The sequence below is a fragment of the Alligator mississippiensis genome, chromosome 14 (assembly GCF_030867095.1).
Source record: "Alligator mississippiensis isolate rAllMis1 chromosome 14, rAllMis1, whole genome shotgun sequence".
Lineage (NCBI taxonomy): Eukaryota > Metazoa > Chordata > Crocodylia > Alligatoridae > Alligator > Alligator mississippiensis.
In genome coordinates, this window is record NC_081837.1 from 26,437,019 (window position 1) to 26,451,390 (window position 14,372).

Here is a 14,372-nt window from a genome sequence, read left to right on the forward strand (position 1 = left end):
TGATGGATACAATATGAACAGATCATCAAGTTTTCCCTGGATAAAATAGTAGATCCTGTGCCTCTGGGTGGTTATGCATGCTCTTGGGCCAGGTGTTCAGGTTTAAGATTGGCAAGAATTATAACTAGTACATATAATTACTGGTATAATACTGTCTTCTTGCATGGGATTGATGGTTGGGATATAGCCTGATTTTTATAATGTTAACACTTTTTAACAGTATTCAGTAAGTCCATCAGGTTTCAAAAGGGCCTTCCTCTAGCCTATCTGATGCTGTCTTGTCTTGTGTAGATACCAAGAAGGATTTGAAGATAATCACAGTGCACTTGCTTGACATGCTGGTCAGTAAGAAGGTATCTGGGCAAGGGCGGGACCGGGCTCTCAACCTGCTCAACAAGAATATACCACGAAAGGATCTGAGAATCCATGATAATAGCAGAACTCTCTTTGTTGTTGACAATGGTAAGTACAGCCTCAACATCCCTTTCTCACACTTAGACTGCATGGGCCCAAACCTCTCAAGCCATTCTCAACTAAGTGAATTTAAATTGATCTGGGTCTAGAAATGTATTCTGATCTGATTGTATAGTACAAACATCAGGGGTTGAATTTAATCTCACAAAGCTAGAGGTTTTTACTGCTAGATGGATTACTACTGCTAGCTTTTGACTGCTAGAAACTAAGTTATGATTAAAAGTACTTGAATTATATTTGGAAGGTTTTTTGCAGACTCTAATGTTTTTTGCCATCCCTTTTCCTCATTTGCAAAGCTCCTATGTCATTCATGTTAGCAAGTTTTATACTTATTATAAACTAATCCAACTGGTAATCAAGTTCTGTTAAAAAAAATGTTGGGGGGGGTCTTTGTTTCATGACCACTTTTTAAAGGCTCAGTTCTGCAAATCTTTACTTTCATGCATTGTCTTTGCTTGTATTGTATAGTGCTTGCTTGTATACATAATACGTTAATTGATGTTTGTCCAACAGTTTACAAAATCTGTCTGTAAACTAACTAAATACAGGAAACCTTTCAGGCTGTCTATTTGAGTGCAAGAAAACATCCAATGAACACTACTTTAATTTTTGGTATGGGCCCCTCCACTCTAAAAGCCTTTATTTTCATGTGCATCCAGGATTAAAAAAGATATTGAAAGTGGTGGGCCAGATTCCTGATATGCCTGACTGCCTACCCTTAACTGAAAACACCCAGATGACGGCTTCCATCCTCCTGAATAAACTGTATGATGATCTGCGGTGTGATTCTGAGCGAGATCATTTCCGAGAGATCTGTGAAGAATACATCAAGTGAGTCCTGGCTGGGGTGGCATGGCTTTTCTGAGGGGTGGTTAAACACAGGTATAGAATACAGACCTCAAAGAAGGAAATCAAGCATCGAAAGTTATAAAATCTCTTAGGGATTATTGACAGAAATAACTGTGACAAAATAAAACGTCCTCTTTTATTTCTCTGTTCAAAGATCCCTGAAAGCTCTGTGTGGACTCAAGTTATTATTAACATTAGAAACAATAACCAGAAAAGCAGATTTGAATCCCAGTTTAGAGTTCAGTGGTGTACTGAATGATCATGTGTTTGCATCATTCAAGCAAAATAGTTTGCCAATTTTTTCCATCCAGCAGAAAAATAAGGGGCTCTTTTTCCTCTGAAGGGAAAAGCTAGGGATTTAGACAACTGTTACATCTCCATACTCCAGGGCAGTCCCTCTACAAGTGGGTGAGGTTTTGAGGAAGCTCACTCTGACTTTGCTCAGGCTGTAGACAATAGGTGCTGACATTTATTTTTTTTGCCGGTGGGTGCCTGCAGATGTTAAAAAAAACAACCCAGCACTTTAATTTTAACTTGGTGTGTTCCCATGCTGAACCCCACGCATGCCCAGAAGAAGCAGTGTGTAACTTCTACCAGGCTCTGCAGTGTCTGTATGGATCAGATACTTTAGTAGGGCTTTTTGATGCTTTTATCTAATAGCTGATTGAATTAGCTTTAGTTAAAAGTGCTAAAAAGCCCTGCTGAAGTGCCTCATCTTTACAGATGCTGCAGAACTGGGTTGAAGTCACGTGCTGCTTCTTCCAGTAAAGTGTGGTTGCTGGGTTTTTTTTAACATCTGCAAGTGGCTCCGTGGGTGCTGAGCACCCACTAGGTTTTTTTTGGTGCTTGAGCCCTGGTGCACCCACGGAGTCAGCACCTGTGCTTGGAACTACTTCAGAATAAAAATCAGGAGGAAGAATTCAGAACTTCTGTGATGAAGAGCGTTGGAATAAATTCCAGTTTGGCAGTTACCTTATTAGATGGACAACATCAGCCACAAGGCAGATGTTCGGGGGAAAGTACCAGAAGCTATAACAATGCCACTTCAGACCCTCTTTCAAAAAACAGGTTCTGACTTTCTTTTGTTCCCTGTAGGAGCAAGATTGATCCTCAGGACATGGATAAGACCCTCCATGCCATCTCAATAGTGTCTGGAGTATTGCAAGGCCCTTTTGACTTGGGCAACAAGTTGCTGGGCATGAAGGGTGTCATGGAGATGATGGTTGCCTTGTGTGGCTCTGAAAGAGAGATTGACCAATTGGTGGCTGTGGAGGCTCTCATTCATGCATCTACCAAGCTGAGTCGGGCTACTTTTATCATCACCAATGGAATAACACTCCTGAAAGAGATTTACAAGAAGACTAAGAATGAGAAGATCAAAATTCGAGCTCTGGTGGTGAGTTTTCAACCCTCGGTCAGCTCTTCTGTGCGCCAGCTCTTACCAACCTATCCTTGGGCTTGGCAGAGCTCCTGCCTGTGCTGTACCTACCCTACAGGACAAAAATTCTAGTGTTGCATTGGTGCATCTTCCCCTGATTCAGGCCACTGACAGTAACAGCTGGCAGTACTATAACTTTAAAGTGTGGGCAAGCATGATGGTTTGCAGATTGCAACAGAGAACAAGTGGTGTAGTGCCACAAGCTTCAGACTTAACGCTTGCCACCTTGGAACCCCCAACATGAAAAAGGAGCTGGCCAGTGACTGACACATGAGGCTGAACAGTTTTATCAAGTTTCTTCTAAAGCTTTCATTTAAAGGTCTCTTTCATTTATACAATGGACCATAAATGGATGTGGTGCATCAAAGCAAAAACAGAAAACCTGCTTTAGAACCCTATGGGATTTTCTCTTCACTGATAATCTGGATCAGTTTGTACCTTGCTTTTAAACTGTTGATACTGGGGAGATTTAAAACAGTGGTAACTTTCTTCTCTCAATGAACAAGGGATAGATATAGCAGGCACGTCCATAGTGGAATATGGATAACTTATGTGAAAGCCACATGAGAAGACCTCCAAAAATTGGCAGATTATGGTGAATTCTGCTATTGTACAAATTTGGGCCTGCTAGTTATTAGTGCTTTGTTATTTTCCTAAAATTTAAGCTAAACTTCAGTCTAGCGCTATAAATGCTATATATTATAGAATACAATGCTATCTCTATCTATAATAAATTTTCCATCTTTCTTAGGGCCTTTGCAAGCTGGGTTCAGCAGGTGGCACTGACTATGGACTGAGACAATTTGCTGAGGGATCCACTGAAAAACTAGCAAAACAGTGTCGAAAGTGAGTACCTTTAATGTTCTGTCAGTGGTCTTCACCCATTACTTTGTGCTGCCTTCTGTCCCTTACAAAATATTTTTAAAATACCATCTCTGGTACAGGTCTGGATGCTATATTGTCCTCTGATTAGTCATCCAATAATATGAGTCACTGATTAACATAGATAAATCTTAGAGAACACTTTAGCACTTTCCAAACCATTATTCAAGAATCTATGCCTAGGACTCTCAGACACTGCTGTCTCTGTGCACCACGCTGCTGTATACCTATCTTGTCTCACATTTGTGAGCATCAAAATAAATGATGTTTCTTGCTCACTCACCATCTCACATACTAAAGATGATGGCCCTGTCACCTAAAGGGCTGTTTATAAAATACATAAGGGATCTTCCCGTTTCAAGCCAGCATCTTCACCTTTGGGAATCTGCCATTTCCTGAGTCATCTTCATGTTGTCTGAAGATGCTGGTAAAAATAACTTACCCCAGTGCTCCTTCAGGTTTTTTCTCCTTCCCTCCTAGGAAAATTGATGGAAGTTTTGTCTCTTTCAGGTGGCTGTGCAATACCAGCATTGATACTCGCACCAGAAAATGGGCTGTAGAAGGTCTGGCATACCTAACCCTGGATGCAGATGTGAAAGATGACTTTGTAGAAGATGAGCCAGCCATGCACGCCATGTTTGAATTAGCCAAGGTACCTTCTCTTCTCCACTGCCCCTTTAGGACTCCTTGTCTATTCTCTCCAGCCTTGTAAATTCTGGATAGGTAATACTCACGAGGGGCACTACTAAGGATGACAAAGAGGGAAAGATCACTTCCTGCCATATTCAGGAGATACCTTAGATCATTAATGCCCCATCGGACCACTAAGGTTGCCTACCACATGAACAGTACGCTTCTCTTCAGGCGGGGTGCTCAGGCTTAATAAATAAATAAGCATATGCCCATACTTAAAATGGTAATACCAGAGTAAAAAGACATCAAGTAACTTACCCAAAAATGCACTAGATGGTCATAAATGCAGAACAGAATCCAGCAATCTAACCCACAACTCTTCAGTCACTGCATCACATAACCAATCTATGCTTCCGCACTGTCCTCTTTCTCTTCCTCTTAATTCTTGAAGATGTATGAGAAAAGTAGTCCTGAGAACGCTTAAATCAGAGCACTTGGAGTGTGTGTGAGGAAGGGGAACTTGTGGGGGGCCAAAATGGGTTTTTTTAGTTCTTTTTGAATTTGGGCACCCAAGACTGTTGAGGACCAAGCATGAAGAAGCCAGCAGCACTGGAGGCTTGTGTTGTATCTCCTGGGCAGTGCATGATGCTGGCAGGAAAAAGGGGGATGTTTGTGGCTGCCTCCTCCTTGTGGCTGTCTCCTCCTTGGCTTCTTCTTGCAGGGCACAGGCCCATCTGACAAGGGTTTCTTTTTTTTTTTTTTTTAATTATTATTTATTTTTTTATTTATAAGAGTGGGCTGGAGGTGGGCAAATGTATGTATGTGACTGTGGGGCTGGAGAAGGCAGAGCCATGGGTGAAAGCATCATCTTGGCCTAGTCGCTTGGTTCAGAGGGGAGTGTAGTGACTCCAGGACCACTGAATTGCAAGTTCAAGCCTGAGTGTGTGTCCTGGCTGGAGCCCCAGGTCCAGGAATATTTTTATTTTCACTAGGACACATGGAAGCTGGCACAGTCCCCAGAACCAAACGGAGTAGTGGCAAGGCTCCGGGTCAGAAAGTTGGGGCCTCGGCATGCCATGCTGAGGCCCAGATTTAAACCCTTGCTTCAATCGGAGCACTAGAAGTGTGTGTGAGGAAGGGGAACTTGTGGGGGCCAAAGTGGGTTTTTTTGTTCTTTTTTAATTTTGGGGCACCCGAGACTGTTGAGGCCCGAGCACAAAGAAGCCAGCAGCCCTGGAGGTTTGTGTTGTATCTCCTGGGCAGTGCGTGATGCTGGCAGGAAAAAGGGGGATGTTTGTGGCTGCCTATGGCCTCTTCCTGCAGGGTGTAGGCCTGTCCGACAAGGGTTTGAATTTTTTTTTTTTTGAGTGGTCTGAACGTGGGCAAATGTATGCATGTGACTGTGAGGCTGGCGAAGGCAGAGCCATGGGAGAGATCTTCGTCCTGGCCTAATTGTTTGGCCTACAGGGGAGTGTACTGACTCTAGAGCCATAGAGTTGCAAGCTCAAGCCTGGGTGTGTACCTAGGCTTCTGGCTAGACCCCTGGGATTGCAGCAAGATGCTGTAATAGTAGTTTACTGTGTTTCTGTAGCCTCTTAATGCATTCTAATGTTGTTCATTTCCTGTACAGACAAGTGACAAGACTATCTTGTACTCTGTGGCTTCCACTCTAGTGAACTGTACTAACAGCTATGAAGTCAAGGAACTCATCCCAGAGCTTGTGCAGCTGGCCCAGTTTTCTAAGCAGCATGTGCCTGAGGAACATCCCAAGGTAGGTTTAATGTTTTCATGATCCCTGGCCAGATAAAGGAATTCAGAATCCAGTCTGAACAATGGCTCTTTTGAGAATTGCAGCATCCCCTTCTACTTTATAGCAACTGTTGTAGCTGTGGTATCAAAACACAAATGTTGCCCAACTCCTGCAGGTCAAGCATTTTTTAATCCCTAGCTCTGCATCCCAGGGTTGTATTGTTACTCAATACAACTTGTAGGATTGCAGTAAGTGGGACAGTGGCTGCATATAGAAACTCTATGGTCATTCTTTTTCAATGTCCCTATCAGGACAAGAAGGATTTTGTTGTGAAGCGAGTGAAACGGTTACTTAAAGCTGGAGTGGTGTCTGCCCTGACCTGTATGGTGAAAGCTGATAGTGCCATTTTAACAGACCAGACCAAGGAGCTGCTTGCCAGGTAAACTCATCTCAATTAACTCTCTTTGACTGACAGAATCAACATGTCTACGTAAGCAGCTTGGGGTTCCTGCTGCCATACAGGCATGGCTTACCCCCTTAGGAGTCCTTCAGACCAAACAATAGTCCATCAACAGGCTTGGGAGTCTGCAGCCTTGTGGTCTGGCTTTGCTCCCTTGGGGGCTTCTCATCTAGTCCTCATAACACAAAACAATACTCCTCTGTCCAAAGAAATAAACAAGCATGTAAAGCAACACTAGCTTTTCTACAGGCACCAGGAGAGGGTCCTTCAACTCTGGTCCTTCCCTAAAGGCAAACTCTGCTGGGTTTTGGTCTGCTCCTTGGCCACAAACTCCTCCTTCCTAAACTTAAGTTCTTTGCTCCTTCTCCCCTTGGACTTTTGACTGCCAGCTAATAATCACCCACAGCTGGGCTCCTAGATACAAGTTGTTTTTCTTACAAAGAAGCCATTCTAAATCTCCTTGTGCATTGGGCTGTGTATTCATGTATACAGAACAAACTGGTCACTTGGCTCTCACCCATGAGTTCTGTCCTTTAAAAAATAAAAGACAATGAGAAGTATTTTTTAACAAAAGCTCTCCAGAAATCTATATGTCCCTGGAGTTAGTGCAAGATTCTCACTTATGAGCTGTTGGCTACAGTTTGACATGTTAATGTTAACAAAATGAAGGAACAGGGCTGCAGGACCCCTCTTCAGCTCCTTCTCTAATTTATCCAAAAATCATGGAAAAGTGGGTTATCTAGTCCAACCCTCTGCTCAAGGCAGCATCATCCCTGTCCAAACCATCCCAGTCAAGTATTTATCTAACTTGCTCTTAAAAATATGGAGCTTGGAAATTCTACAACCTCTTTGGGTGTCCTGTTCCAATGCCTAACCATCCTCATAGAGAAAAGTCTTCCTCATAAACAACCTAAACTCCCCTTGTTGCAATTTAAGACCATTGTTCCTTGTCCTCTCCCTTGTGGCCATGAAGAATAGTCTATCATCCTCCTCTTTATAACCACCCTTCAGGTATTTGAAAACTATTATCAAATCCCCTCCTCCGTCTTCTCTTCTCCACACTAATTAAGCTGAGTACGTTCACCCTTTCCTCATAGCACTGTAATAAAGTATAAGCATTGCTGCATGAGCTGCTCTTGCTGTGATAGCTAGGAATAGAAGAGTGGTGTGTGAAGCAGGGAGGAGGGACAGTGTTTTAACAGGTCCATTATCACTAAACAGGGCTATGTTTTTTTTCTTGTAGGGTGTTTCTTGCCTTGTGTGAGGATCCTAAGGACCGTGGCACTATAGTAGCTCAAGGTGGTGGAAAGGTGATTGTCTTATTGTTTCTGAAGTGGGCCAGTGGGAACTAAACTGACAGTATGATACTGCCCCCTTCAGTAAAGTATTGTTGGATCTATATTGTTAGGAAGTGGGCTGCATTTTTGTTGTGGGGGAGTGCTTGATAAGACAAAGACCATGATATCCAATATCCTGATTTTTTTTTCTAATTGTCCAGTAAACAAAACTGGATTTTTTTTCAAAGGGTTTTTTAAAAATAATACTGCCTTGTTGAAAGTTTAATATTTTCATGAGTATAAATTCTTTGATGTATATAATTAGGCCCTGATACCTCTGGCTATAGAAGGCACAGACGTTGGTAAAGTAAAGGCTTCTCATGCTCTGGCAAAAATGGCTGCCATCTCCAATCCTGATATTGCATTCCCAGGGGAGAGGGTAAGTAAATGCAGTTTTCCTTGTAACTTCTTTGAGTAAGATGATGGAAACTCACAGGGATCTGAAAGCCAAAGAATAACAATAGATTCCTTCCTACTCAAAGGTGTATGAGGTGGTGCGGCCACTGGTTAGTTTGCTCAACACAGAGAGAGATGGTCTCCAGAATTATGAGGCTTTGTTGGGTCTCACGAACTTCTCAGGAAGAAGTGACAAACTCAGGTGAGTTTAAAAAAATCTTCTATGACTCCCCATCCCTCCCCCTCATGACCACTTAATCAGACTAGCATGTTTTAGGAAAATTAAGCTAAAGTTAGATGCCCTTTCACACCATGTAAATACAGACAACTGCCTTTGACCCACATGTTTGTAAGCTACTGGTGAGTTCATATTTTTTTCATTAAAAAAAAGTTAATTGAACTAATTCTCCCATTATTTTAGCTTCAAATTCAGATGATTTTTTTTCACCAGGTCTATGCAAGAGGCAAGAAATGTTGTGAGTGAGATCTTTTATGGGACCAACTGCATGGTTGGGACCAACTTAGACAAGTTTTCAAATACAGTCAGAGGTTTTAACCAGTTTCATCTCACGGCTTAGGTACATCCAATAATATAATTATACTGGTAACTGACACATTGGCCTTCTGTCAATGTCTTACCTATATTTCCATTATTCTGTTATGGTAGTATACCTGGGTTATTGTCTACCTTAGTAGTATTCCCTTTCAGTTTAATCACATAAACTCTCCAGTCTTTGTGGAACGTCTTTAAAAAGAGACATATTCTTACATTCTGTGCTTCCCAGTGGTCAGAATTTTTAATCCTTTGAAGGTTACTGGCTAATGTCAGAACTGGAGGGCTTGTTACTGTGTTACACCAGACTTTTTTTTACTTGAATTTACTTTGAGGTGGTGAATGTGAAAAATCTAAGCTACTATCTCTTAAAGAATAGGGGAAGTAAAAGATGACTAATAACTTTGGAGACAAACCATGGCAGTCAAGGGCCCACTGGTTACACCTGAAAAACTAAGGCAGGCTAATGAAAAATTGTATCTGCCTGGAGTCAGTGTGTAGGGTGTGTGATCAGGATAGGCTGCCTCCTTGAGCTGAAATGGGGAATCCTGACTTTGAGTTGGAAAGGCAGAAAGTCTTGGAAAATAGTGAAGTTTCTGCAGTCAGGTTTCTGTCAGTGCAGATCAGTGTGTTAAGTTTCTCTCTACTTTTATGATTAATTAGCAAAACATTAAAATTTTTCAGGAACAAAAATTCAGTATAAAGGTATATGCTCCATTTATATGATCCTGAAGAGGATGACAATTAGTGTCTGATCAATATGGCATTTGCCCTACTGATTTGTTTCTATTGAGAAAAGGAATTGCAGGGGGCTATCTTTGAACTGTATTCCTGGTAGCTTGCTCAGCTCTTACAGATTTGCAGAAACTTCTCTAATACACAGCTGCAATACTACTTCCGTTCTGCTAAATGGGTTTTGAACCCCACCCCCTACCAGCATGGCACTGTAGTGGAGACCTTTCTTGAGGATATGGTTACAATGTTGAAGATGGGCCATTAACTAGATATTAAACTACGCAGAGAAAATGATGAATAGCTTTATTCAACAGAAGATTCTGTCCAAATATGAGCATATGACAATATAATTAAATTGAATCTTCCTCTATGATTGGCCTGAAAAAAGATCCTGGTGTTAATTAGTGATTGATATATATCAAGAAGGAACATGTAACCTCATTGTCTACTCTTAAATTAGTAGTAGGTGGGAAGGATTGAATGGTTTCATGGTTTACATAAAGTTGGTGTGTTCTTTTTTTTAAAGGGCTTTCTCTGCTTCTGCTTCTTACTTTCTGTTTTATGTCAAGTATGCTGCACCTTCTACGCTCATGTTTTTCTTTGCTTCCCTCAATTCAGGCAGAAGATAATCAAAGAGAGAGCCTTACCAGAGATTGAAAACTATATGTTTGAGAACCATGACCAACTCCGACAGGCAGCTACAGAATGCATGTGTAACCTGGTTGTCAACAAGGAGGTACTTATTCTATCTGTCACACCATCAAGTAGACATCCAGTTGTATTAACTTTCAGATGTCACAGAAATGATAGCTGGGGGACCCCCATCTTTCTACTGTATAACACCAAAACAAGGGGGACTCACTAAATCTTCAACTGGAGACGTTCCACCTAAAAGTTCACTCTACACCTGACTGTGGAAATCAGTCACAATACTGAGGCTAAGAACTTTGAATATTCTAAGGCAGTAGATGTAATGAAAATCTAGATGTTTCTCTTTGGCAGTTAGCTACAGTTTGGGGTCTGTAAGTTATTTTCTTTAGGAAGGCAATTTTGTATTTATAAAGAGTATCAGAGACACCCAAGTCCTGTTCTCCTTAATATAGGAGGAATCAAATAGGAGAGGTTTTTGTGCTCATGCCTCCAAGCCTCTTTCAGCCAGCAATCAGCCCAGCTTGTAACTTTTTTCTCAGGGTCACACTCACAATGCTTCTGTTGCTGTATTTGGTGCTTCTCCGGTGCTTTCTCTCTCAGCTTCTCTGGTTTTTCTGCTGCTTCTGATACACAAACCAATGACCAGCAAAACCATCTCACACATGTTCCTTTTTGGGGTTTTTTGTTTTGTTTTGGTTTTTGTGGGGGGGAGATCTGTGTTTTCAAATGTCTGATTGCATAAAGGCTCTGAATGTTGTATTTCAGTGATCTTAAATGAAGGGCAGCAGTCATGCAACCTAGTTGCAATAGGTTTAACCCAGTCAACTCAGTGCCTTAAAATATTCTGAGGAAAGGATTCCTTAGGGTGATATCTTTTATTGAAGCAATTGCATAGTTGGGATAGTGTTAGACAAGCTTTTGAATGCAGGACAGTCTTCTTCAGGTCACATGTTTTGGAAATAATGTAAATGCTATCTTTTGTGGTTTAAAACAACCTGAAACTATTGGGAGACTCTGATTGGATGTAGCTTATCCACATCCTCTCCCTATTGGGTTTTATTTTACTTGTCTTTGAAGCTTCTAGTGTTGACCACGGTTTCATTGAAGATACCAAATCACCTGGTTCACAAGTCTGATCGAGTGTGGCAATTCCTGTAACTTGTCTGAATGCTATTTCTAGTTCAACTGCTTAATTTGAAGGCTTGTGAAGCTATGATTTCAGTATAAATCCCATCAGCTTTGCCATTCATTCAGATTACCCATCTTTTCACTCCCTCTTGTTCAGGTTCAAGAGCGGTTTGTAGCTGATGGAAATGACAGACTCAAGCTGATTGTGTTACTGTGTAGTGAGGATGATGAGAAGGTCCAGAAAGCAGCTGCGGGAGCTTTGGCCATGCTGACAGCAGCACAGAAGAAACTCTGCTATAAAATGACTCAAGTGGTAAGGAGTGAAATCTGATTCCCAAAGGTTGAATGGTGTGAGCACACAACTCCATAGCAACCTGGATTTATTCTTGTTCAAATATTCATTAATTCAGTGCCGCTACCTAATGTTAAGTTTGGTAAAGATTTGCTTTTGAATCACTGGTGATAGCTAAAGTAAGGATTCAGGTGACTGGCAGAACAGTACAGAAGTGCTTGGCTGGAAAAGCAGGAAGAATTAAAGGACATTATCAAAGTGCTTTCCTGGGCAGAGAACTAAAGCAAGACAGGTTGATGAAGGCTGCTTGCTCAGCCTCTGTTTCCATGGGCCTAATATCTCCATTTCTCAATTTAGCTATCAGTGATTCAAAAGCAAACTGTTACCAGACTTTAATATTAGACTATAGGTAGTGACACTGAATTCATAAATGCTTGAACAAGAATAGTCTGTTCTCTGAAGAAAGCGTTTAATTGAGTACAGCAATTTGGAATTTCAAGTATGTAACAAAGACAACAGAAACATTCTGCCAAGCTAAGACACAGTCCAGTAAGACACAGTGACAGCACACACAACTTCTCCTAACTTAAAACAAAACATAATAAGCCAAAGAGAGACAACAGAAAGCCTTGCATAGCTCTTGCGTAATCCTGAGGGCAGAATGTCTCAAAGTCTCCGGGGGATCTGCAGGTCATCTTAGATGATAAGGAGGAGATCCCACAGGCTTCATCTTTGCCTGGGTTTTTAGAGGTGAATTTGCACCACCTGTTCCCCCTTGGGTGCCTTGATCATAACATGCTTCTCATGTCCAGTCCATCATGTATTGCATACTCCACACAACTAATTCATTCAGTGTCTTTGTCTCTTCTCAGGGGTGTTGGCTGTAGCCGTGTTGGTCTAAAGACATAGGCAGACAAGGTTCTTTGGGTAAATGTGATATCTTTTATTAGACCAACTAAATAGTTGGAAAAATTGTTCTTTGCAAGCTTTTAGGCCCAAACACCCATCTTCAGGCTCTCTCCCTATGCCTGAAGAAGGGTGTTTGCGCATAAAAGCTTGCAAAGAACAATTTTTCCAACTATTTAGTTGGTCTAATAAAAGATATCACATTTACCCAAAGAATCTTGTCTGCCTCTGCCTCTTCTCATGTATTCCAGTCTCTCACCCCTTACAGGTTCTGCTTTGAAATGTAAATGTAGTTCCCTGCTGTCTGGTTATGCCAGCTGTTTAAGCAGTCTGGTAACCCTACCCTGCTCCCTTAGGTCACATAGCTCCAGAATCAGTTAAAGGCCCCACATTTGTGATAACTGTGCCAGGTCTTTTCCAACAAAACTGTGGAAAGGAATTTGTTATTCTAGAGTCAGAAGACACCATCTAGCATAACAGCTTGATGGGGGATGAGCTTTCATGGGAACAGAGAGAAATTTTCACGGGCTAGCATCAATTGTTCCTGTCCTAAATCACCACTTTCTCCCCACTGAAAAGGACCTTACCTAGAGGCAGGCCAACCTTGTGCTCTTAACTGAGATTTTCCCATAATATAAAAAATCTCCAGTTGGTCATTCACAGGTTTTTTTTTTTCTCCTTCTGTTCAGACAATTCAGTGGCTGGAAATCCTGCAGAGGCTCTGCTTGCATGACAGTGTGGATGTTCAGCACCGTGGGCTGGTTGTTGCTTACAACCTAATCAGCGCTGACAAAGAACTCGCCAAAAAGTTGGTAGAGAGTGAGCTCCTGGAGATCCTGACAGTCGTTGGCAAACAAAAAGATGACCCCAAAATACAGCATGCTATTGACGCAGCTCGTGAGTGCCTTGTGAAGTGCATGGACTATGGGCTGATCAAGCCGCTGTCACAGGCTTGAGGACATCATTGTCTATTGAGAAATGGCAAGGAGGCCACCAGGAGGTCTGGAAGTCTTCCAGATCTGCATAAGGACACTCAGTCCCATAGCCAAGGCTTTACTGAGCACTGGCTTTGTGTGTTTTGTCCTGAAAGAAGGTAAAACTTAATGATATCTAGATACTGCAAATACGTTCAGTGCCAGGATTCAGCAAATTTCCACTGAAAGAAGCAATATGGGAAGCACATTGAACAGCTGCTGTTTCAGGAAGTCTCAAAAAAGATAAAGAGAATGAGTGGACTTTTTTCAAAAATGAAAATTCTTTATTTCAGCAATTCCTAGCAGTGGAAGAACAAGCACAAGGTTTTATTTCTTCACATCAGATGTTCAGAAACTAATTCAGATTTGTTATTTAAAAATGATTGTTTCTTCTTTTTAATTGGAATGCAGGCATTTAGTGTGTGAGAGCACTGGGTGGATTCATAATAAACAGCATCTTTGCTCTGTGGGTTCCTTGCAGTCTCCCTTTGATTTAATAAGAGTCTTTGTTAGTCAGCATTTACTGAGGGGAAAAGAAGTGAAGACAGAGCTTGCACTTTTTCACCTCAGAAATAGGCAGTGCTGTATTGTCCTCTGATTATTCATCCAATAATATGAGTCGCTGATTAACATCTAGATAAATCTTGGAGAACACTTCAGTATGTGCAGAGACAGTTGCGCTTGCAGAGACATCATGCACGACTAGAGACTATGATAGAAGGTCTGTCCGTAGGTAGTTAGTATTGCGAAAAATTTCTAAAAGCTCTGCAGACACAAGGATTCACAAGGGAAGTGGATTCAGCTAGTGCGTACGGAGCAATGTGGACACACACTTTTGGTATAGTTGTAGCAAAAAATAAATAAATAAATAGATCTATCTTTCCTTCATAGAAAAGACCTTATGTACCTCCGTA

The 14,372-nt window shown here is 41.5% G+C and overlaps 1 protein-coding gene across 3 annotated transcripts in view; it reads left to right on the forward strand.

The window, feature by feature from the left end:
* The window catches only part of UNC45B (unc-45 myosin chaperone B), a 25,730-nt gene extending 11,803 nt beyond the window's left edge, over window positions 1–13,927 (forward strand). For all 3 annotated transcript variants that reach the window (XM_059717395.1, XM_059717394.1, XM_059717396.1), the window contains exons 8-20: window positions 292–462; window positions 1,134–1,305; window positions 2,419–2,719; window positions 3,513–3,607; window positions 4,154–4,295; window positions 5,907–6,047; window positions 6,338–6,465; window positions 7,730–7,796; window positions 8,089–8,202; window positions 8,306–8,421; window positions 10,126–10,243; window positions 11,444–11,599; window positions 13,174–13,927. In XM_059717395.1, coding sequence (XP_059573378.1) covers window positions 292–462; window positions 1,134–1,305; window positions 2,419–2,719; window positions 3,513–3,607; window positions 4,154–4,295; window positions 5,907–6,047; window positions 6,338–6,465; window positions 7,730–7,796; window positions 8,089–8,202; window positions 8,306–8,421; window positions 10,126–10,243; window positions 11,444–11,599; window positions 13,174–13,440 — 1,988 coding nt within the window. In that variant the 3' untranslated portion in view covers window positions 13,441–13,927. The remainder of the gene's footprint in view (window positions 1–291; window positions 463–1,133; window positions 1,306–2,418; window positions 2,720–3,512; window positions 3,608–4,153; window positions 4,296–5,906; window positions 6,048–6,337; window positions 6,466–7,729; window positions 7,797–8,088; window positions 8,203–8,305; window positions 8,422–10,125; window positions 10,244–11,443; window positions 11,600–13,173) is intronic.
* The last annotated feature ends 445 nt before the right edge of the window (window positions 13,928–14,372 follow it).